A 26,299-nucleotide genomic window follows, 5' to 3' on the forward strand; every position below is an offset into this window, starting at 1 on the left:
GTAGGAGAAAATTTATCGACAAACATATAGGTGGTCCCTTAGAGCATATGTTACATAATTTAATTCGGAGAGGATGTTTATATATGTTACAAAATTTAGACAGAATTTAGAGCATATGTACTTGTGGAGAATTTGTTTATATATTATCCACACATGCAGATTCTCCCTTTGTTGATCTTGGTGTCGACTAATCTCAAATAGATGGAGATAAAGTGTTGAAGCAGACTTAGATACAAAGTATGGGCTTGTTCGGAGAGCTTCTACTTGCTGTAGCTTCTCCTAGAATCAGAAGCTCCTCCAAATAGTCTAGCTTTTGATTTAGACTTTGAGAAGCTGTAGTTGTAAAATCGAGGAAATAAACTAGAAGCTAGAAGTTGGGAAACCCAGCTTTTCCAGGTTCTGAGAAGCTGGCTACCACCCAACTGCTCCTCGGAATCCTACGCTCCCCCAAACAAACCCTATATATGGGTGAAGACACGAATTAGAGACTAAAGCATATGTTACAGAATTTAGTTCGGTGAGCTAGCACAGTTTTTAACAAAATATATACAAAAGAGATGTATGACGATCATCTATCTACTTTCGTAGAGGCTCTATTCCTGAAAGATCGGTTTTACCTTAAAAACATGTTTTTTTTTGTTTATATGAAAATCACTTTTAAAGTTGTTACTATACTGTTGCTTTTTTTATAACTAGCTAAATATTCATGCTTTGCAATGGATAAGTATGAATTATGGATACACTTGTCCCTTAGATAAAAATAAAGTACATAAGGAGTAGTTGATAAAAAAAATATAAAATGGAGTTGATGTGGTGGCGGATTCACTGCCATTGTTGATGGTCGTTAAGTACAAACTTTAACCATCAACTCCTGCGTTAAAAAAATAAAATACACTATCAAAACTTAGTGGTAGGAGTTTACTACTAACCATTTCCACTAGTTTTGATACATATAAGTATGCGGGTCAAATAAGGAAAAATACATCCGTCATCTGACAAAAATGAAGCTCTGGCCAATCAAGCGCGAGCACAAGGACTAAAGGGCCCATCTGACTGTCAAAACCGACTTGAGATAGGGCCAAACCATCTTTAACCGGCGTAAGGGTCCACATATCAGTAACTGCCCAAAATCGGTGGCCAGAAGGCGGAGGCCTAGTTCGGCTGAACAAGCCGTGGTGCCCCTGGCTACCCCTTTCAATGTGGCAGCTCCCCATTGGATTGACTATGGCTGTTATGTGTGCACCAACCTCACTAATCACCATTACAACCATCATTTGGCACTATGAAAGGAGGAGCTCAACACACTTCACAACACACAACAAAGTAAAGTTTTTTTTTTACTTAGTTTACTTGAGTGATAAATATTCTCATCGATGCGGGTTCGTTGCTTAGTTGCAACTGCTCTAGTACTAGGACTCTATAAAGAAGGAAGTTCCTGTGGAAGGTTAGAGAGGTAATTAATAACTTAGGCATGGTGTCTAGATTATAGATTACCTTTGTTTGTTGTGTGCTCCACGGAAAGTGAGGTGGGCAGCAGGTGGTGACAGCCCTGCCCGTACTTTGCATCCCTCCACGTTCAGGCATATCATATAGCTCAAGGCCAGACTCAGCCTAACAGACTAAGGGATAGCCGGTGCGGAACATACGATAGAGTTCTATCTTTAACTTAAGTCAACTAGTGAAGTCCATATGAATCCTCTCTTGCCAATCTTATCATCAATTGTTGTCCTTGGGGGAATTCTGTTTGTAGATAGTACACACACGTCTTTATTTTTGATACCCTTGAAATACTCTAAGAGAAAATGCTACATCATTATTTGTGCGCTTACGGATTTATCAGTATGCGTAGCAAATACCAACAGCCACCACCATAGAGTATTGATGAGAAAAGTATTACTCTATTGTTTGTCCTTTTCTAGAAGAGTATAGATGAGAAAAGTATTACTCTATTGTTGTGGATATATATATATATAATGTGATTCAGTTAGGAAAATTTACAAATAGCTGTCGACCATTTCCATCTACAACGATGTAAGGCCCAATGTTTTTTTTTTATAATTCCTGTTTCATCTAACACATTACAAATGTCGGTCTTATGAGCGAGATCTTTAATTTTTAGCATTTTCTTTGGGTTCCCTGTGCCTTCAAGAGAATAGGTTCGTTTGTCTCTTCCATTCCTGACGTGGCAGGCCTTCGTTGGCTGGAAGTAGGATCTTCACAGCGCCAGCCCCACAAATGAAAGAGCCCACCACCACACGCCGCGGAAGGAGTGGCACCTGGGCGTGCCACGTCGACGTCCAGCTCAGCATCACCATAGCCCCAAGCCACCAATGGGAGGCCACGCCTTATCCAATCCTCTTATCCTCCTCTGCCCCCCTTGCTCTGCGCATAGATAACACTGTCCCGCCCTCACAAAACGCCCTTCACGATACAACCCACACGGACACGGCCACACCACCCACCAACTGAGAGCTGAGCAGGCGAGCGAGCGGACATGGCAGCATCGCTCCAAGCCGCGGCCACCCTGATGCAGCCGGCCAAGCTCGGCGGCCGGGCCTCCTCCGCCGCGCTGCCATCGCGCCCGTCTTCGCACGTCGCCAGGGCGTTCGGCGTCGACACCGGTGCCGCCGGCAGGATCACGTGCTCCCTGCAGTCCGACATCCGGGAGGTCGCCAACAAGTGCGCCGATGCCGCCAAGCTCGCCGGCTTCGCCCTCGCCACCTCAGCTCTGCTCGTCTCGGTAAGACCTTAATTAGGATTTAGGAGTATGTTGCATGGCGCCATGGCCAAGGCCAAGGTGGAAACGATCGAATTACTATATATGTAACGCCGTGCATGTGGTGGCCGGCCGGTGTAGGGCGCCAGCGCGGAGGGCGTGCCGAGGAGGCTTACCTTCGACGAGATTCAGAGTAAGACGTACATGGAGGTGAAGGGAACCGGCACGGCGAACCAGTGCCCGACGGTGGAGGGCGGCGTCGACTCCTTCGCCTTCAAGGCCGGCAAGTACAACATGAAGAAGTTCTGCCTGGAGCCGACGTCCTTCACCGTTAAGGCGGAGGGCGTGGCCAAGAATGCGCCACCCGAGTTCCAGAAGACCAAGCTCATGACCCGCCTGACCTACACCCTCGACGAGATCGAGGGCCCGCTCGAGGTCAGCTCCGACGGAACCATCAAGTTCGAGGAGAAGGACGGAATCGACTACGCCGCCGTCACCGTGCAGCTGCCGGGAGGCGAGCGCGTGCCGTTCCTCTTCACCATCAAGAATCTGGTCGCCACCGGCAAGCCGGAGAGCTTCGGCGGGCCCTTCCTCGTGCCCAGCTACCGTGGTTCGTCCTTCCTCGACCCAAAGGGCCGCGGTGGCTCTACCGGCTACGACAACGCTGTGGCGCTCCCCGCCGGAGGCAGAGGAGACGAGGAGGAGCTCGCTAAGGAGAACGTCAAGAACGCCTCGTCGTCGACGGGCAACATCACGTTGAGCGTCACCAAGAGCAAGCCAGAGACCGGCGAGGTGATTGGCGTCTTCGAGAGCGTGCAGCCGTCGGACACAGACCTCGGCGCCAAGGTGCCCAAGGATGTCAAGATCCAAGGGGTGTGGTACGCGCAGCTCGAGTAGGGAATGAACAAATGTTTTGTGCATGGCCGGGTTGATATATCGATACATGGAGAGAGGGAAGGAAGGCTGCAATGTGTGTATCTAGTAATGCAAACTCGATCGGGCTGTTGATGGTTTTAATTTTTAGCTTTTGTTTCTTCCTCTGTTCTCGTGAACTGATGATCATATCCCCCGATGATGTTATTTGCATTTCGACAAGCGGAGAGGACATTGTACGATACATATATGTGCCTATCTTCACGAACATTTGCCTTCCAATCGTGACTTCTCCTCTTCTCTCCATCCACGTTATATCTTGCACATTTTTTTTACCAAAGACCAAATTATCGTACCTATCGATATTGATCTACTATCAAATTGATATCCACCTCAGAACAATTAATTAATGAATCTATAAAGAAATCTTATCTGATCGTCCAATTAATCACGATTAATCATCCCATCATGGGCATTCATTCAATCAGGTTGACTAGAAATTTGATCGTCCGATTAATTGGCGATCAGGCACGATTAATCGTCCGATTAGAGCACCTATATTGATCTCACAACAAGTCTTGGCTGCATGTGAAGCTGGGCCCATTCTCCTTAGGGTTTAGTCATGAGGTCTTGTCACCAGTGGCGGAGCCAGGATTTTATACCTGTGAGGTCAATTACTAGTGGTTTATATTTAAGTGGGGTCATTTCTATAATTTTTTTTGGATTTATACATGAAAATCAAGATTTATAAGGTGTTTTTCAAAAAGCTGTGGGGTTAGCCGACCCCACAGAAATGGACTAAATCCGCCACTGCATGTCACCACTATTCTCAGAAGCCGTCGCCCTCTCTCAAGCCGCCACCCTGATATGCTGCTAGAACTAGACCTGCTGCTGCCTAGATCTCTCTCTTCCCTTCACCTGGTCTGCTGCTAGAGCTGCCGAGCTAGATGGAAACTTTTTAATAGACAACATAAACAGATAGAAAATGCAATTAAAAAAACAGGAAAAAAAAACAATCATTAGTTTCAAAAGGTGTGCGCATTGCACAGCATCGATGCACAGCATTTACTCATGAATAGACGAAAAAAATGAAAAGAAAAAAAAAGAAAAGAGAAAGAAAGAAGAAAGAGCGCCGCGTTGACGAGATTTCTCCGTCCACATCGCCGACATCCACAGTGCCGCGCCGCCGTCCCCAACGCCTGCAGCTCAGCTCACCTGCAGCATCGCCCCTGGCTCGCTTGCGCTGCCGCTCACCATGGAGCTTGCTGCGCGCACTTCCCGCGGTCCTAGCATCCAAATCTAGTGGCCGCTCGTCGTTCGCGGCCTCACCCCCAAACCATGGTGTCGCCGCCGCTCCAGATCTACCGCTTAGAAGCTTGTGGGCACCGGATCCGCGCGGTCCAGTCGCTAGAGAAAGGAGGGGTGGAGTTTCTGGTGGAGAAGGTGGTGGAGGCTACGACAAGAAGAGGAGGAAGGCAAGCCCCAGGCAAGTTTCTAGTGGAGAAGATGGCTGTGCGGCGACGAAGATGGCGACGAGCCGAGTAGAGGCCAAGCGAGCAAATGAGGAGGAGTGAGGTGAAGGGAGCGCGACCCCTCTCGCCCTCCTGCATCTGTGTATCCCCGCGCCTGCACCCGCACGTCACGCCGCCTGCACGAGCGCAGCCTGGATGGGGAGCGAAGCTCAACTCGGGCGTTTCTCGCGGGCCTGGCTGCGGAGGCCGTTTTGCATGCGTGGATCCAAGCCCCGACGACCGTGCGGGCAACCAGACAGCCTCCTCTTGCACCCACACATGCGAGCCACCCTCCATGCATGCAGGTAACCAAACACGCCCGTACTAGTCCGTGTATACAAAATATTGATCAGGTTGATTAATTGAGGTTAATTGACGATTAATCGACCTAATCAGTCCCTTGGCGATTAGGATCGACCAATGATAAGATAACATTGCTCTAACGTCCATAAGCTAGTACTACAAAATAGAGATAACAAAGTATTATTCTCAATGCACATAATAAAGAACACAAATCACTTGAAAGAGATACCAGGCAATTTATTTATATAGTATTACTACAAAATAGAGATACCAAAGTTTGATTATAGAATGAGCCGCTTGTCAATGACATTTCTCATATTTGCTCTTATATCTATGAAAAAAATAAAATAAAAATGACATAGAAATAACATATGGTCATTTATTTACATGATTCTAATTATTAAAGAAAGCAATTAAATATATAGGTTGTCTCCTTGTAGGATAAAAATTCTAAATGTTCTAATTTGATTTAGTCCTGAATCGATCATTGAATAATTATGAAATCGATCTTTGTGGGTGATTAATGGTAAGAATTGAAAGATAAATAAAAGTATAGAAAGGTAAGGAAACCTTTTCTATTTAGTGAGATATAAGAGGGGACTTGCACTTGTGATTGTGATTGGCATGACCATAGAATTAAGGGATAAGTCCATTTTACCCCCTCAACTATAGCGTTCGTCTGAAATACACCCCTTAACTTCAAAACCGGGTATAATACGTCCCTCAATTCTTAAAACCATTCAAATCACCCCCCTGTCCTGAAATATGGTGGTTTCGCCAATGTGTGGCGCTGACGTGTCAATCTAAGCCAGCAAAACATATTAGAAAATAATTAATGTCCCACATCTCAGACTGATTCTTCATCTTCCCCTCTCCCTCTTCCCAAGCCAGCAGCCACCGGGTTGGTCAGCTCGAGCGCTGATGCCGATGAACGCGCAGACAGCGCAAAGAGGAGAGCCACGTCAACTGGAGCTCCCCGGCGCCGACCTTGAAGCCTCGTCGAGCTCCACCATGGAAGTAGATCGAGCGATGGCGAGCTCGCCATGCATGTGGTGTGGTTGCGCTTGCGCAGCAGGTGCCACACTGCCACTGGTGCTGGGTGTAGCCTGAGTCTGGGTGGAAGAAGACCGTCACGTAGCCAGCGAGGATGGTGTCGAATGCCGACCGCGTGTACGAGTCCCCGTGCCGGCCGCACCGCTGGGAGCGTGCGCACTTGGCGATGAGGATGCGGTTGCGGTCACGGACGCCGCCCCTGCGGCCCCGCCGCCGTGGCCGGTGGTGGTCGTCGTCTTTGCCGCCCCGCCCGCCGCCGGCGAATGCGAACAACCACGGCCGGAGGTTCTCGACGCACCGCCGGCGAAGCGTGGAATGCAAACGCATCGATTGCTCTCGCTGGACCTTCTCGACGCACCAGCGGCGACGGAGTTTCTGTCCTTGCATGGTGTACTGGCAGCGGCAGCCCCCCGGAGCATCACCGATCCATGCAAACCGTCCATAGCGAAACCGCACGTTCCACCGTCAAGCGTGCATCACCGGCGTAGACGAGCTGCTCGCAGCGCGCTTCGTCATCTTGCTGTTCGATCGATCAATCAACTCCAGCGGTATGCGATTACACAGCAAAACGCATCGAAAATTAAATGGGAGCATGCAATTTCGATCGATCAATGAAATGACGCGATCATCACCAGTGGCGACGAGCTGCTCGCCGGCTACGTGACGGTCTTATTCAAGACACATCGAAAATAATTCAATGCAATTTCTTATGTGTAATTGCAGATCCGGAGATTCTCATTGATTAATTGCAGAAACTAGGATAGAAACCACCCAGGGGGGTAAACTGCGTGGTATTGAAAGTTCGGGGATGTAAAATACCCGGTTTTAAACTTTAAGGGTGTATTTTAGACGAAGTGAAAAGTTGAGGAGGGGGGGGGGGGGGGGGGGGAGGGGGGGAGGGTCAAATGGACTTATCCCTAGAATTAAAGCTTCACCTAAAACATATAACTTACCTGTGCTTTGAGGTCCGAAATATAATGAAGATCAACTGAACCAAATGGGAGATAAACCAGCAATTGAAAAAAATGGTTGGGGGACAATCAGACAAAGAATGAATAATTGGAAAACAAATTGATTTCAAGACTTTGATAGTAATCATCAACTTTTTACCACTCTGGAGGGGTGAGCGGCAATAGATTTGCCACTTTGTGGGACAGGTGGCTGAGAGAGGGATTAAACTTAAACTGTTCTAGTAAAAAAGGCAAAACTAGAACGGCTTGGGAAGTGTCAAACAAGGATAACAAGTCACAGATTAATCATTGTCTGTGGTGGTAGTAGATGAGGAGTTGTGATAGACAAAGCTGATCCATTGGACATTTGAATCGCCACCGAGATGCACAAATGAGGAGCGCCATGCCTCTATCCCGATATGCGTGATTGGGTATCCTCCTGTGCACATCGAGCCCATTGAGTAGCACCCCGGGGGAATGGGGATGGAAGAAGTAGGAAAATAATGAGAAGACGGGGCAATACCATGGCCCCGTCGCTTTGTTGAGAAATGCTAATATGATAATTGATAGAGAAAGACATTTCAATCGAATGGATAATGTAATCTTGATGATCTGGTCTCATAGAAGTTGAGTTTTATAGCAGTAGGTGTGTTTGAGAGGAGGGAAAAGAAGAAGATTGAGAAGATAAAAAAAACTAGGTCAGCCGTTAGCGCATAATTAATTGAGTATTAATTATTTTATACATGAAAAATAGATTAATATGATTTTTTAAAGCAATATTCATATAGAAAACTTAAAAAAATACACCGTTTAGCAGTTCGGGAAGCATGTGCACGAAAAATGAGTTAGTTTTCCTCCCAGTTTCGTAAGAGCAAGTTTAATAGTACAGCCAACTATTAGCTCCAAATCATCTATAGCAAATTTAATAGTTCATTCATATAATATAAACATATACTACATCATTAATATATGGTCCTATCTCTCATACACACATAACGTTTTAGAGTACGTGCTGCAGCTAGCTACAAATTTGTAGCTCGCTTTCCTTCTCTATCCTCTTTTATCTCATCCACACATGTTTATAGCTGACTTGTAGCCTACTATTGTACCTGCTCCGCTTTCCTTCTCTATCCTCTCTTATCTCTTCCACACATGCTTATAGTTGATTTCCTTCTCTATCCTCTCTTATCTATTCCACACATGCTTATAGCAGACTTGTAGCCTACTATTGTTCTTGCTCAAATGCCGAACACAACAGTGTGTTTATGTAGTAAGAAAGGATAATTATGATCTTTTACCTTAGCACTCACGCATGTAACCATCACACCTACTACACACATCTGACTAGAATATAGATGCTTTCCTTATGAACTAACCTTAGAGGCATCTTTAGTTCGGGTTGGTGTTACCAACCAGCACTAAAGATCGATTTTTTAGTCCGGGTTGGTGTTATTGATGTGGACAAGGGTTCCCGATCTTCCGAAAGGTTCTGATAAACAGTCGATTTGGTGGAGTCACGACACAAGTCGATCCAACTTCTAAACAAACACGCTCTTAAGCCTCGCAATCGCAGCACCACGTCTCCTTTGGTTATCAACCGTGTCGAAACCCGGTTGACCTCGCCGAGAAGGCTAATCCCTGCTTGCGAATCGAAGAACACAAACAAGAACAAGAAAGAATACAACCAAATTATATATGAATGATTAAGCTCACAAGTTGGGGCTCTCACAAACCGAAGGATCGACGAAACTGTTCTGACAGATTAATCTAAGCAAAACCCAAACCCTAAAGGTGGTGGCAGCTACTAATATATGAAGTTTAGGGTCATGCAAACACCCCTTGACGCTGTTGGAAATTTGGTCATAATTTGGCATATTTTAATCCAAAATATTAAGACAATAAACATGACTTTGCAATATGAGTGGATCCAGTGACAGTGCTAAATGTATACAACATGAGTATGCTTAATATAAAATAAGCGTCAACATAAACAAGACAACGCAATGACATTGCGGCTGACACTAGCAGGAAACGAAGAACGAACAGTAGTAGTAAAACATTATACCCCGAGAATGGCCCTCCGCTGGAGTTTGAGGAAGTATTGCTTCCGTTGGTGTTGACGGGAGCCTCCTTCTCCTTGGCTCCAGTGTTGATGTTATCGCCGGTGTTCGACATGTTGGCAAAGACGATGCAGAGGAAGACGAACAGGAGCAATCGCGTGTAGCGCTCCCCAAAAACTTGATCTCTCGCCTACCCATGCAGGTTCTCAAGCGAACGGAGTTCCGAAGGCACCTGCTCGTCCCGTACACCTGTGCGCGCAGGTGAATGGAAACGGGGAAGAATCCCGTACACCTGTGCACGCAGGTGAACGGAATCGAGGAAGAATCTTGCAGCGTAGGAACAGAGGCCGGAGGTGGAACAGAAGTGCAAGAGACAGGAAGAACTGAAGAACTTATTGTACTTCTGTTTGCTCCTTTGGCGGAGTATATGCACAGAAGTGCAAGAGACGGGAAGAACTGAAGAACTTGTCGTACTTTTGTTCGCTCCTTTGACGGAGTATATGCGAGCGTGAGAGTAACGTTCAAGGCCGAAGGAGGAACATAAGTGCAAGAGACGGACTACATGCGAGCGCGAGAGTAATGTTCGGGATCATCAACCGTGGTGTTTAATTCTGTAACCGATGCGCTCGCTCATACGAAATCAATTCCTGTATTTATTATTGTCCGTTACAAAACGAGAGAGTATGTGCGAGCGCGAGAGTAATGTTCGGGATCATCAACCACGGTGTTTAATTCTGTAACCGACGCGCTCGCTCATACTAAATCAATTCCCGTATTTATTATTGTTCGTTACAAAACGAGAGAGAAAGCAGCCTTGTCTCACCCACGCCCACGCCATGGCCTGGCGCGCGCGTGTTGCTGTTCGCCCACCATCTCAACCGGTCAACAGAGACTCTCCACTAGCTCCATATTTAAGTTGAGACCTCTTCACTTAGATTTCCAAGGTGGTATTATTACCCATAGCACTTAACGTGGACCAATGGAATTTATTAGGATTTAATTGGGTCTAGCCCATTAATCTAACATACGCAACCCTAATGGGCTCCAACACGATACACGGCCCAAAGGCCAAAATACGGTGACACAGCACCGGAACAAAATTTGGAAGTCAACTTGTTCGGTCGATTCCCGATGACTCGGAAAGAATTTGGATATGGTATTGGAACCATTGGAAATGTTATCTTCTTAGCTTTCCATCCATATAAAGAACACCCCAATCCGAGCACGTATGTGACCTGGGCGCCCGTTTTAGTACAGATTGGTCATGGACTTTGAAACGTACTCGAAGTCGACTAGATTTGGACCTCCATCTTGACTTGGACGCCCTTGCTGGTCCTCCACGCCTCTAAGTCCCTCTCTAAATATCTCTTTGTCCTCTCCATTATTCCTAATTATAATATAATCATAATCATTAGATAGCAATCTATTCTCAAAATCATATAAAGGACATAGGAGCGAGCTCTTGTGATTGGTCCTTGAATGACCGGTAGAGCATTGTTGTGTATATTCGAAGGAGTGATGTCCTGATCAGTTACCAACTAGGACTAAAGATCCTCCATCTTTAGTCCGTGTTAGTGTTACCAACCGGGACTAAAGATTATTTTTTTTAGTCCCGGTTGATAACACCAACCTAGACTAAAAATATTTCGAGGGACTTGGAGCATCTTTAGTACCGGTTCTTAATCTAACTGGGACAATTGTGATTTTGGGTAGCACGGGAGTAGATCAGTTCTCCACTAGGGATATACGAGTCCATGCCGGAAGAAAAAACAAACAAGATCAGCACAATCTATACTAATATAAAAAGGAGGAGTTGTGCCTAGAAATCCTACAGGTGAAATCATCCCCTCTCATCTCATCTGTCCATCTACCGTCTCATCTAATCTCATCTGTCCACTGTCCTTCTCGCAGTACGCATTCATCAGTGATTCTGCCGATTCTGCCCCAAGCGATGACTCCGCCGCAATGAATCCGCCCTGCGAATCCCCACCGCCTCCTCGCTCCTCCTCGCTTCCTCGTGCGCGCCCATTAGAGAGCCGGGGTCGCTGTCGGCCGGGGCACAGCCTCCTTGCGTGCGCCCGCCGGAGAGCTTGGGTCGCGTCGGCCGACACCTTCTCCACCGCTCGCCATACCCTGCCACAGCTCCCTCCTCGCGCGCGCATGTGTCGTAGAGCCGAGGTCGTTTGAGCTGAGCCGTACGTAGAGCCGAGCTCCCTCCTCCCTGCCATGCACCAAAATGTAGATTTAGCTTTATTACAGGCTGTTTGGGAAACAAAGACTTATTCCAAGTCCCTGTCACATAGGATGTTTGGACACTAATTTATAGTATTAAACATAGACTAATTACAAAAACCCATTCCATAACCTTAGACTAATTCGTGAGACGAATCTTTTGAGCCTAATTACGTCATGATTTGACAATGTGATGCTACAGTAAACTTTTGATAATTATGGATTAATTAGGCTTAAAAAATTCGTCTTGCGGATTAGCTCTTATTTATGAAATTAGTTTTTTTATTAATTATTAGTCTATATTTAATACTCCAAATTAGTGTCCAAACAACCGATGCGATAGGGACTAAACAATTTTAGCCCCACCCCTAATTGGCTGTTCTGATGACCTTTCATCACGTTTTAGTTCTCCCATGGCTTTGTAGCATTAACAGTTTGAAACTAACTATATTTTAGTCCATTTCACTATATTGTTAACCAAAAATGCTATACATACAACCAAAGCGTCCGACCCTTGTACGACTAAGACGTCCGCCGTCCGTGTCTCCACATCCGCATAGATCACTAATTCAGTTGGGCCTTACAAAAGCCCAATTCAATAATCTGGCCGCACGTCTGCTCATCGTTTCATCTAGCCGATAATATTGCCTCAACGTGACTTTCCATCTCCTTCTATCCTAAACCCCACGGTCTAATTCCTTTGTCTTCCATCTCTAATCAATTGCTTGAGTTCAATAAGATGTAATTTGGCCGCACGGCCACGTTGTTTTATCTAGCCAATAGTATTCACTGATCACATCACACAAGGTATGTGAAAGCTGCTTCCCCGAAAAAAAAGTATGTGAAAGCTGCTGATTTATTTATGCCTACTCCAAATTTTCATCTGAAAAATCATAGACATGAGACAAAATATCGTTGTGCGGCTAAAAGGACATGTTGTGTCCTTATAAGTTCAGGCTTGAAATAATATATGGGCTTTGATGTGGATTATGTTACGTGGGACAGTTGGAGCAGCAGCCCATCTGACCAAGTCAGTGCTGCCTCACGCCGTGTAATTCGCCGTTGAGTCGTACGCCAGTCGAACGCGCTAGTCGGATGTATAGCAGCTGATGTGTCATGATAACTAATTTGCAGGTGCTAATTTTTGTTTGCATACATGGAGTCAGGTTTATATATATTTTAGAGAAAATCCCTTGTGTGCCCATGAAAACTCACCTAATCTCTTCTATACCCCCGAATTTTACCCAATCCCCTGTGTACCCCTGAAATTTCGCTGTGATCCCTCCCATGCCCCTCTCGTCAGGTTTCCGTTAGAGATGTTAATCAGAGCAAGGTCAATAGTATAACCAACTACTGGCTCCAAAACATCTATAGCCAATCTAATAGCTCATTAATACAATAGTTAACTATAAAAATATACTACACGATTAATACCCGGTCCCACCTCTCATACACACATAACATCTTGGAGTATGTGTTGCAGCCGGCTACAAATCTGTAGCCCGCTTTCTTCTCTCTCTTCTCTTTTCTTCTCGATATATGGTTATAGCCGGCTTATAGCCTGCTATTGTACCTGCTCTCAAACCGTGTGTTGTATTGTCAGTATTTTTAGGAAATACCAAAATGCCCCTGCCAACCCTAACTAGTTTCGATCCCCTTTCCTTCTTTTGCATCTCTCCACGCGAGCGGCCTCTGCGCGCCGCCGGCCTGCAGTCCTGCGCCGCCGTCCCACCACCCTCCGGCCGCTGAGCCGTCGTCCCGCCGCCCTCCCGCCACGCGAGCCGTCGTCCCGGCGTCCTCCGACCGTGCACGCCGTCGACGCATCCTCCCGTCGCCCTCCGGCCACGCGCCGTCGTCCAGCCGCCGTCACGCCGCGCGGGGCGCCGGCCACCGCCCTCCCGCCGCACGGGCAGCCAGCCACGGCCCCTCCCGCTGCGCAGGCATCGCTGGCCACGGCCCCTCCCGCCCCGCGGGCGTCGCTAGCCACCGCCCTCCCGCCGCGCGGGCTGCCGGCCACCGCCCTCCCGCCGCGTGGGCGTCGTCCTGCCGCTTGGGCTGCCGGCCACGGCCGCTCCCTCCGCGCGGGCAGCCGGCCACGGCCGCTTCCGCCCCGCGGGTGTCACCGGCCGCCGCCCTCCCGCCGCGAGGGCCGCCGGCCACCGCCCCTCCAGCCGCGCGGGCGTCGCCGGCCACCTCCCTCCCGTCGCGTGCGCCAAAGTCAGCCGCCCTCCCAGCTCCCATTCTCCCATCCCCAATATAGGTTAACACCGATTTCTTCTTGTTTTTGCATATAACCTAGGTCTACTTTCTTGCCATTGGAAATGCCCTTGGAAGGATAAGGGGTTTGATTAGAAAAAACTGATCTATAAGTTCCAAGATCTCACCATGCACATAAATGCATTACATCATTCTTTCTGCCTTATTAGTATGAGAACTCTACTAATATTCGTCCAGTGTACTAGTATTTGTCTAGTGGAGACTTTACAAAATTTTCCATATGCTTGATTGACTCAACAAAGCTTAATCATTATGCCCACACTTTGGTTGTATTTCATCATTATGCCCACACTTTGGTTTCATTATTACTTATGTTTTGACTAGCAAAGGTGACCAAAAAGTAAGGAAGTGAAAGCGGAGCAGTGGAGGCCACCATCCCTTCTCTGCACCACATCAACTTGGCATGGCAGATTCAATGCTTAGCACGGTTCCTTCATGGCTCCCCGTAGGGTAAGTGACTTATCTTTCCGTCGTTCATAATTTTGACGTAGTTGTATGCGTGGGGATCATTTTGGTTGATAGATACATACTATTGTGTTCATCCACAGGATGGACCCCTTAACTACATATTTGTTGGAAATCAAACTAGCCGGGGATCGAAAAAATGCTAGGGTGGAATATGATTGGTTTATTTTCAGTAAAGTGATAGACTCAAATGTGATGTGCTACAAAGACTTGATTGATGATATTGCGAAGTCATATCCATGGGGGCCAAATGAAACTGTCACAATTGGCTACGTGGATATGGTTCATAAAATTACTCATCATGTCACAACTGACCAGGATATGCTTGCAATGTTTGAAAAGTTTGTTGATATCAAGGTGATTCCAATGATTATTCGCATACATGGTATTAATGAAAGTATTGATGAGTTAGACCACACTCTTGTTAAAGCAAGCGCATGTGTTCCCGATACTCCTTCTTTGGCAACCCCATCTCAAGTGGATTTCAGCCAACCTAGCAGCAGCACTCTTCCTTCTCATGTCATTGTGCCATCAGACACATACTTAGTAAACCCATTTCCTATGGCTGAGCATGTTGGTGTTGATGAGGAAGGCATATACTTAGATGAGGAGGAGGCTGTTGTTGGTCATACTGATGAAACTAGAGGTGAAGGGGCTGTCAATGAAGTATCCGAGGATGAATCTTGGGCTACATCTGAGGATGAATCTGAGGATGCATCTGAGGATGATGGTGTCAATGAATCCGAGGATGAGTCAATGGCATCAGATGGGATGCCTGAACATATTCCTATTGCAACTTATGACAAAAATGACCCACCAATGATCGTAGGCAGCGTATATCCAAACATTAATGAATTTAGATTGGCAATAGCACAACATGCAATAAAAAAGGAGTTTGAATATAACATCATCCAAAGTGAACCAGGGCAATTTACTGCAAGTTGTGCTGCTAAAGGCTGCAAATGGAGGATTCATGCATCCGTGGTTGCTGATGGTGTCACTATGATGGTATGTTTTTAATTTAAATCAGCATGCATTCTTTAAGTATATTGTCATATGCATGGAGCCCATACTTCTATGAGAAACATATGGCAGCCATACAAGAAGTTAAACCAGAAGCAGTAGCATACCTTAAGAAGTATCACAAAAGGCTATGGAGTAGGAGTCAGTTCTCTACAATTTGCAAGGTTGATTATGTGACAAATAACCTTGCAGAAAGCTTCAACAACTTGGTGAAAGATTGGAAAGCACTACATTTATATGACTTCTTGGAGAGGATTCGGCGGTGGTTGTTGGTGAAATGGGATAAGAGGCAAAGAATAGGAAAGAAATTCGAAGGCTGCATTCTACCTCATATTGTCAAGGAATTGAATGAAAAAAGTAGAGATTTAGACATGGTGGTCACAAGGAATGGAGACTTTGAGGCAGAAATTGAGGTCAAGGGAGGTAGTGGGTTTAGACATGTTGTGAATTTGGAGCACAAAACATGTACATGTAGGGAATTCCAGATCTCAGGGAAGCCTTGTATCCATGCTATAGCATTCATCCCATCAATTAGAGGAAGGCTTGCAGATTATGTGGATGATTGCTTTAGTGTGCATCGATTCAGGGCAGCATATGAGAAATTGATCCCTTCATTACCTGACAAGGCACAATGGCCAAAAGCTGATCATGGGTTTTTCTTGGCACCACCCATTCTGAAGAAATCAGCTGGGAGACCAAGAACTATGAGGTACAAAGGATGGACTGAGAAAGGAAGCAAAAGGAGTAGGAGGCACAAATGCCCAATTTGCAAGAGTTATGGCCATCATTGGCATAATTGCAAAGAGGGTGATCCAGAGGAAGTAGCAGCAATGCTTGCTGAAAGGTACATATCATTGCAAGTCTTTTATTCATTTTAGTTGGTGGTTGCAATTTAGGCAGCTGTGTAAGTTGATAAATATATTTCATGACATTCCATCCTTGTAGTACTAAACATTATAATTAATGGATAAGATTAGAAAGTAATGCGGTGGTTCGATTTAATAACCTAAACACTTGTGTATATTTGTCTCACAAATTTCCATTCTATTTCTAACAAGCCTTATGACATATATTTTCTCTTGTTCATAGAGGGCCACCAAAGAAGAGAACAAAGAAAACTAATGAAGCAACCTCAGAGACTAGTATCATGGCTGCTCCAATAGTTACACCAATAATGGCATACCCTCCTAGGTTAGCCTATCTTCTTTATTTCATTCTACATTGGATTTATATCAATTAGCTACATAACAATTTATTTTTCACTGTCAAAACTTTAATTTCACCGAGGACAATAGGACATTGAACAATAGCTCAGGTTCAAGTATATCAATTAGGTAAGTAATTAGATCAATTATGTCAATTTGCTGGTATTATGTTGTTCTATGCAATATATTCACAATTCTCTTTTTCAGATCAAGATCACTTACTGGCTCCAACCAACCTGAGCCATCTAACATGATTGTAGCCTTGCCATGTCTGGGGGAGGAAACACCTACAGTTGCACCAAAAATGACCAAGAGCAAGACAAAGGGAAAGTCATCATGTTCTAGTACTCCTGGTAGCCCAGCTATGAGCACAAGGAGCAAAAATAAGAGTCCTGCAATGGGCACTAGGAGCAAAAGAAAACTTATGGACTGAATCATATGGCTTGCTAATTAGGTTTTATTTTGGTACTGTCCATTTCTCTTGTGGAGGCTGATGGATTTTGTTGTTGTGATGCCCTGCAAAGTGGTCTAGTCATAGTTGACATATTTTGCTATTGTAAGGATTGCTTCCTCATGATGTAATGATGCACTGTTATGGACCTTATGCCATTATGCTCATGATATACTGCCTAGCTAATTTGGTTTGTTGGTTGCACTATTTTGTTTGAGATGGAAAGTTGGTTTGGTTCCTGCACTATTGGGTATGGAAATGAAATTGTGGGTGCGCATGATATGAACTGTTATGTATGCATGATGGAAAGATTATGTTCTATGCATGATATTGTGTGTTCTGTATGAATATCTCTATTGTTATATATGATGCTATTGATGCTCTTATTTTACCATAATCAATTTCTTGTACAGAGGAACCAATTTCTTCTATAGAGAAAACTGATGACTGTACAGACAGTCAGCTTTTCCTGATCCTATTATTTTTCCAAACAAAAAGTTCATTATATTGCATTTTTTTCAGTGCCACAATAAATTTGTTATACGCTCATTATTTAGTCTCATAAAATACACATATTGTTCAGTTAACATTTTTTCAATTTTTTCAATCTAGCTGCCACTCCTACATCTACAAGGGTATTTTAGACATTTGGAACCACATATAACGTGAAAATGAAGGAAACCTAACGGGAGAGGCATGGAAGGGATCACAGCGAAATTTCAGGGGTACACAGGGGATTGGGTAAAATTCGGGGGTATAGAAGGGATTAGGTGAGTTTTCATGGGCACACAAGGGATTTTCTCTATATTTTAGCATTGCATTTACATGGAATTAGAATGAGGAGTATTGGAAGAAGGAAGACGGCGGCGGAGCATGGGGCAGCGTCGAGGAAGACAACAGCAGGTACATTGATTTCTGCCCATGCTCCCCTACTGCTTGATAAAATGATTCAATTTACTGCTACTTACTCATTGGTACTTGTAATACTACCATGAAAGACCAAGAATCCTGATCGTTTTTATTTTCTGATACAGTTAATGATTTATACTAAATTTCATGGGTTCCTTTTGACACTGGATTGACACTATTTCTATGATCCTTGTGTGGCCTATGAGCACCTTTCCTTGGCTTTTTTAATATTAGAATTGTATAAACCAAAATGAATGTTCTTTTTATCTATACTAATTCGAGTGTACGATTTAGTCAAAATGTTATCACTATAGTAATCTCTGGTTGCCGTTGTATTCACCATATTGTAGTATCGAAATTCTTAGTGGTCTCGAGGGGCATCATATTTGTGTAATGTGAACTCTTCCCAAGACAATGGAAACGGTATTTGTTGATCCCAGTTCGCACTCTGGTAGGTGTTCACACTAACTCGATCAAATGAAATGTACGCATTAGTACTACAACAAACTATTATTAGCTTTTCAATCTCTGGATGTTGCTAGGGCTGTAGCCTAGACAGGTTCTGACTAAACCATTCCGGTTTTAGCCCTTGGCATCTTCCAAGCCATTTGCTTTCACATATTCAGAATTGACTGACATTCATTTATTGTTACAACTAATTTCGGTGATCAGCTTTCCTGGAAAATATTTGCTGAAAATATATGTATCAGTACCAAAATGTCACATCTTAATTGCTGAAAACATATGTACAATAACCAAATATATGTAACAGAATTGCATATTTTCAGATATTCACATATCTACTTTATTCTGTCAATAGCTGAAAATATGGGAAACATCGCCAAAATCTAATTGAGTTGTCACCAGCACATACATTATCCGTGTCAATTAGCAATACCATTCAATTTAAAGATTTGTACAGTACTTGATTAATGAAATCTTGAAGTTACTTGCTCATATGAGTCACTAAAGTTCTGCTATTTTGATCTCTTTGAGGTCTACCTCCATGAGATTTATGCTAACCATGGGCTATTGTATTCCTCTCTGAGTCTCTATAATGCAGTTCTACAAATAAGAATATGAGAAACTGATGACATATTTATGTGTAGTGTCCTGTTGTCCTATAGGGCATTCATATAGAGCTTTTGAATTTCTGTTAATGGAGGCAGAGACCAAAATGAGAAGATTGTAATATGAATTTCTTCCTTGCAATTTGTTTCTATGTAGTAGAATATGGAAGTAAGATTCACTTCAAACTTTTAAATAATTTAGTAAACTTTCTTGCAGGTAAACAAGCATTTTGATAGATTCTATAGCTGGTGAGGCATTTATTTTCGTAGTCTACATGATAATTTGATCATGCACATGAGTTGTGCCCTTGATATGAACACCTGATAGAGCCCGAGATAACCTGTGATGGCCATTGATCTGTGCCCCTTGGCCTATTGCAGTGGACAAATATCGTTGGAAGCTCTACACCAAATCCATTTGCATGAACAGGTGATACACACCAAATCCCCTTGGCCTACCCAGTAACATGCACTGGAATCTTAGCAACTGTCTGATCGTTATTAATTCAATTCATCACTCGCATTCTATAACTCTGTAACATCATGACAACTTGGGCTTTGATGATTGGGGAGACCAATAGTTGTCTTAATAGAAGAAAAATCACCATCACCACTAAATCCATTTTCATTGCACTCAGGCGTGCACAAATGTATAGGGATATGGCTGCAAGTGAAGGGAGAGATCAATTTGTTGTAGTTTAGGCTTCAAGTACAACAAAGCACTGCCTTATAATCTATTTTGGTGTTCACATTTCAGGAATCATATAAAAGTATTTTAAATTATGTATAAAAAGATCAGATTGTATGACGGTAGCCACTGTGCTATTATTAAAGATGTCAATTCAAATATAATTTCTCTGGAATTTTTCCTATGCTAAATGAATTATCTGGAATTAGATCCAAAGTCTTGGAGCAAGAAACACAAGGTTTGCTTCTCCAGCAGTGCACTGCATCTTATATTGGCACTCTAGAAATACACTGTGCTGTTTTTTTTATAGACCTATACAAATTGTCATCCTACCATGGTCTATGAAACTCTATTTTTATCTGTATAATTTGTATGGAGTGCAGTGCATAGAAAATACCTTATTTATTGTTCTATTCATATGTATATATATTGCGAAAACGTGTCTTGCACGTGCACGATAACTAGTTCCGTATAAACAACTCAGCGCAGTTACCTTTATTTTTTGGCCCAAAACTACCTAGTTTGAATAGTGGAAGGCATAAGAATGCTTAAGCTCCATATGCAGCATGTCATGTAGTTTCTGTTTTGTTATTAATGTTACCGTTTACCGACGACTATAGTCACAAATGGATATTCATCTTGCCTGTACCAGCATATAGAGAATGTTCGATTGGTAGAAGTAATGAATTTTCTGCTTTGTTTACTCCAATAGAAGTGTCTTCCAATTCCAAAGAATCTATGCTGTCAGTGCTCGTCATGACAAGAACAAGGCACAAAGTCGATGCATGACTGCGGCATCAGAATGTAACATTATTACTATTATTATTTATTACTAAGAGGAGCCCACCTCTCTTGTCCAGATTTTGGCTTTCAATTTCGCTCTCCGTAAGGTCCAAGTTAGGCTATTTTCGTTTGCATTGTTTGTAGCGATGGCAAGCGATTGAGTCCAAGGATGTTTGCTTTCTTTGTTCCTTGTCCGTTGGAACGAGTGACAAACGAGGCTCTGTTGGCGGATCCGCCCTCGTGCTCGTGCGCGCAATCGTGTTAGTCCTATAAGAACGTACGGCGCGCCATTGAGCATATAATTAATCTAAACTGCTACTAATTCTTCTCCGTTAATCGCCGAAAGCAAGCAAAAGTTTTGATCGATATATCACTGCATCTGCATGGCGAGCACTACATTATTGTACTACTCGAAATTGCTCGTGAGGTGCTCGGCCTACGAGAAAGATGGTAGCGGCGGCGGCCGGGTGAGGGTGAACGGCGCGGCGCACCGCGTGCCGCTCCAGGTCGGGGCTGCGCTGGAGACGAAAATCAACAGGTCGCTGGCCGGGCTGATGAGGCCGCCGGTGCTGTCACAGCCGCCGACGGAGGAGGAGGCCGAGGGCAGGAGGAGCCAGCGGCAGAACATCCCGAGTGAGAAGCAGACGGTGGACCCGTTCCGGCAGGCGGTGATCGTGGAGGGGGGCGTGCGGTACCGGCAGACGGTGGTGGTGCGGTCGTACGAGGTCGGGCCGGACAGGACGGCGACGCTCGAGACGGTGCTCAACCTCCTCCAGGAGACGGCGCTCAACCACGTGTGGATGTCGGGCCTCCTCGGCGACGGCTTCGGCGCCACGCACGCCATGATCACGAACAACCTCATCTGGGTCGTCTCCAGGATGCACGTCCAAGTCGACCACTACCCCATCTGGTATATTATATTAGTATTTGTGTTCGTCCATGGCGTCCTGTTCGTTCAGAGAGGCCGGGGCAAGAAAATTTATGCTCATCAGACAGAGGTTGGTTGCAGGGGAGAGGTGCTGGAGATCGACACGTGGGTAGGCTCGTCGGGGAAGAACGGCATGCGGCGCGACTGGCTCGTCCGCGGCCGCAGCTCCGGCGCCATCTTCGTCCGAGCAACCAGGTATGTCTTCTAGAGATCATCCGCCAGTCTTAATAATTAGTTATACTAGAAAATATGGGTGCCAGTTGGCGCGCCATTTCTAATAGTAGTCTGTTTAGGGTAATGTGAATATTTTAATGTGTTTTCATTTTTTCAGTTAGCCAATAACATTGTTTCGACTTAAAATATTCCTCAACTTTTTCATTGATTTTTATACCATTCAATTAGATTGACTTACGAATACTTGTTGATTTGACCGGTTGATCGTGAGTAGATAAACTTTTAGCGTTATTTTTTACATAACATCATAACAGATACATTTAAATATATTAAAAATGTAATAATACAACTTGGATGCTACAAAATTTGATTGTTTAAATTAGTGTTGATCAAAGCTCAGCACTTCAAAGTAAAAACCAACAAGTATTAAAGTCCAAAGTGTTTTGTGTTTTTACCCTTTTCTGATTTTTCTATTGGTGATCATTAGTTTGTGCACTGTTTCCTGGAATTTTTTTTTGCTCTTTATTAAGTGGATTTTATAATAATTGGCTATAGCTTACTGGACGTAAAAGATAGGATTTATTCCATTATAAAAAACCCTTTCCTGATTTTTTTTAGATGCCCTTGATTTTAGGTGAGCCACGCTTTCGCTAGATGCATGGCTTGAGACTGTAATCATTTTATACTGAGTTTACTTTATTATTTAACCTAGGGATTGAAGATTTATTTGATAAGTTATAGCTGCCATGTAGTAAAGTTAGCTGGTGGTAAAAACCATCAGCTTAAGAAGGATATTATTACACGTGACTTTACTAAAATAATATGCTTTGTATTTACATACAAGCTCTTAGAATTATAATTTGTAGGATTAAAATATAAACTTTTTATCTCAACTTTTGCTTTGAATTTTGTTTTACTTTCAACTACTTATAATTTTACATATGGTTATTCAATTACATGGTAGATATGCGCTCGTAGAGCATTATGCGCACACACACCGCAATCATATATCCGTTCTGGTAAAAAAGATGGAGACCACATCAAATACCTAAACCCAATGATTCTTATTAAAAATGTACTCCCTCCGTCCCAGAAAAAAGACAAACCCTGGGTTTCCGTGTCCAACGTTTGACCGTCCGTCTTATATGAAATTTTTTTATAATTAGTGTTTTCATTGTTGTTAGATGATAAAACATGATTAATACTTTATGCATGACTTGTCTTTTTAATTTTTTTCAAATAAGATGGATTGTCAAACGTTGGACACGGAAACCCAGGGTTGTCTTTTTTTTGGGAGGGAGTACTCAAGTACCAGGGTTTGAACCTGTGAAGTGAATTCTTGCACTCATGGTCTCTCCAACATCATACCACCTGTTCTTCTCCATTTTAACATTTGATTTTGCTATTTATTTATTTTTCAATTTCTAGAAACATAGGGCATTAACAGGGTTAAATTACTTTGCCTAAAAACATATTTTCGGTAAGCTCATGCAAAGTAATTTTCAGTAATTTTCCCCGCCTGTATAGCAACAACCACGAAGCATCGAACATAGGGCATTAACAGCATTAACAGGGTTACCGAGCAAAATTTACCGAAAATTTAAATATTTATTGGTATTTTCTTTGAACTTGGTTGATATACAGGCGGTTTTCGCACCTCGGTGGTAAGCGGTAACCCCGCAGTAAGGGAAACCATGCCCTGGGTATTAATTAACTCATTTTGTTTTGTTATACTTTACTAGTAGTAACTCAGTTAGTCAACTGCTTTTCTTATCCCTAGCGTCGTTTGTGCAGTACATGGGTGATGATGAATAAGGTCACCAGGAGGCTGTCGAAGATGCCGAAGGAGGTCAGGGACGAAATCTCGCCGTGGTTCATCGACAGGCACGCGATTGACGAGGGGGCCACCGACAAGATCATCAAGCTCGACACCAATGCCACATATGTCGATTCCGACTTGAAGGTTAATTATATTGGTTCTACTGCACAAACCAAGTTCCTTTATTAATTTTCTCGATAAAAAATATTTCTTTATTAATTTAATTGATTTGCCTTTCTATATTCCTAGGCTCCAGAGGCTTTGCAATTTTCTTCAGTTTGTCACAATCTCATATGGAGCAATTAATTTAACGCAGGATAGGATCACAATATCTTATTCTTATATATGCACATTATATTTGTAGCCGAAGCGCAGCGATTTGGATATGAACAATCACGTCAACAACGTCAAATATGTAAGGTGGATGCTTGAGGTAATATTCATCATTTTATAGCGGTTAAGTTTGTTGAGATAACTTAGTTGTATAATAACGTGTCAGTGTCACAGAGTGTACATTTTTTTAAGAACTGTCACAGTGTTTACAAGGTGGTTAAGTTATCTAGAAAATGCTGCATGGGTTATTTGTTCCTATGTACATATGCATATATGTTTGACCGGCCGTCTTATTTAAACTTTTCATAAGACATGAATAGTAGACTTATTTTTAAAAAAAATTCATAATTTTTTTCAAATATAACGGACGGTCAAACATTGGACATGGAAACTCACAGGTACGCTTAAAATGTGTCAGAGTGAGTATTTGCTAGGCTACTTCCTCATTTATCGTGAGCATGTTTCCTAAGCTTCTTGATCTCTTTTAACAGTGCTTATAAAAACTTTATACATAAGTCAAATAAATCCATTTTTTTCAACTTTATTAAAGTTAATACTAAATTAATCACTGCTTTGGTTTCCGTGCCACTAACCAGCTTAGCTATTTTATACTATCGAATCTTAAAGTTCGCTCAGTTTTCTCCTTCAAAATATTTCTTTATTTGTTTCTCCTTTTATAAAAACATGTTTCAAATTTGTAAAACCATGTATGATACCATAACATTACCCTTTTAAAAGAATGTTGAAAATTTTATTATAGTTTGGATGACGTGTCAAACTTATTATTTAAATTAGTCGTATGTGTTTCAAATTAGATGCAAACAGTCATAAAAACATTTCAAGAAAAATGTTGAGGCAAAAGGAATAATCCTATGATCATCCCACAAAACTTTACTTAAAATATTACTGGTATAAAGAGATAAAATAGTAAAAAAAAATACTCCTCAGCCCCATCCCAAAATAAGTGCAATTACATGATTTAAATTTATCCCAAAATAAATGCATTCCTATGTACTAGTAATCACATCAACTAACTCTTATTTAAATATTTTTCCAGCTTACCCTCATCCGTCCTTTCTCTTTCATTCACCTATCATTTAATAAGGGTCCTAGATCATTTTATATTTCTCTTAAGTTGTATTTGACCTCTAGAATGGTTGTTATTTTGGAATGGAGGTAGTAGAAATATGTTAGGGAGTAAAATGAGCTACTCTCTATGTTTTATATTATAAAACTCTTTAACTTTTTTAAGTCAAACTTCTATAAGTTTAACCAAGTTTATAGAGAAATATAGCAACTCTTGTAACACTAAATTAGTTTCATTAAACCTAATATTGAATATATTTTGATGGTATGTTTATTTGGTATTGAAAAGCTACTATGTTTTTTATAAACTTGATCAAAGTTAGAAAGTTAGAGAAGTTTGAATAAGACAAAAAAAATCAAAGTGTCTTATAATATGAAACAGATGGAGTAGTTTAGAAATGATAAAATTTTATAAAAGCAAAATTTTGTTGGTTTCAAACATGCCATCGGTAAAATAATATTACAAGGTACGGTACGTATTTTATGGTGTAAGTAAGAAACGAATGGAGGTAGTACGTTGGTTTCTCTCCCATTTGGTCCGGTTGATCTTCATTCTCTTTAAAAAAATATTTATCTTTACTTGTTTCTCCTTTTATAAAACACGGTTTAAGTTCAAAATTTGTAGAACCATGTATGACAACATAATATATTTTTTATTATAGTTTGGATGCCGTTTCAAACTTGTTATTTAAATTAGACGTAGGTGCTTCAAATCTATGCAAATAGTGATAAATATTTTTTTTTCAAGAATAGGTTGCGGCAAAAGGAATACTCCTATCATCATACTTCAAAACTTTACTTGAAATATCACTTCTATAAAGAGACAAATAGTAAAAAAAATAGAAAGATCTTTAGGGAGTAAAGTGAGCTAGTTTAATAGAGATGATATAAATTTATAAAAGCAAAATTTAGATGGTTTCAAACATGCCATTGGTGAAAAAGAACGGTGTAGTACATGCCATAGATCCATTCCCAATTTCTATCGATTCCCACTTGTTTTATTAGGCATAACATAAAGATCGACATATTCTAAATGTCTTTTTATGGCGTGCAGACTCTGCCTGACCAATTCCTGCAGCAGCACCAGCTTAGTAGCATCATTCTGGAATACAGGAAGGAATGTGGGAGCTCAGATGTTGTGCAATCAATTTGCCAACCTGATGAAGACACGATTATGCCGGGAGAAAATGTTAGCATTGTGATGGGACCTTCACTTTCGCAAGAGATCATCAATGGCCACCATAGCTTAGCTGGTGCGCTCCAGCAGTGGCCAACGAAGTACACTCATCTTCTGCAACTAAAGGCAAATGACAAGTATGAGGAGATTGTGAGAGGTAGAACCACATGGAAGAAAAAGTCATATAGTATATCAAACGTCTTGAAGTTTTAA

General features: G+C 42.7%; 2 protein-coding genes across 2 annotated transcripts; both read left to right on the forward strand.

Annotated features, from left to right (window-relative positions):
* The first annotated feature begins 2,411 nt into the window (after nucleotides 1–2,411).
* Nucleotides 2,412–3,833, forward strand: LOC127785771 (oxygen-evolving enhancer protein 1, chloroplastic). Its single transcript, XM_052313169.1, has 2 exons — nucleotides 2,412–2,740; nucleotides 2,858–3,833. The coding sequence occupies exons 1-2, from the start codon at nucleotides 2,495–2,497 to the stop codon at nucleotides 3,611–3,613; spliced, it is 1,002 nt and encodes a 333-aa protein (XP_052169129.1). The 5' UTR covers nucleotides 2,412–2,494; the 3' UTR covers nucleotides 3,614–3,833.
* Nucleotides 3,834–20,952: 17,119 nt separating this feature from the next.
* LOC127761104 (palmitoyl-acyl carrier protein thioesterase, chloroplastic-like) lies at nucleotides 20,953–26,299 on the forward strand. The gene is made up of 5 exons (XM_052285359.1): nucleotides 20,953–21,479; nucleotides 21,579–21,692; nucleotides 23,466–23,634; nucleotides 23,855–23,923; nucleotides 25,964–26,299. Exons 1-5 carry the CDS (start codon nucleotides 20,953–20,955, stop codon nucleotides 26,297–26,299), a joined length of 1,215 nt encoding a protein of 404 aa, XP_052141319.1.

Source organism: Oryza glaberrima, chromosome 1 (assembly GCF_000147395.1).
Source record: "Oryza glaberrima chromosome 1, OglaRS2, whole genome shotgun sequence".
Lineage (NCBI taxonomy): Eukaryota > Viridiplantae > Streptophyta > Magnoliopsida > Poales > Poaceae > Oryza > Oryza glaberrima.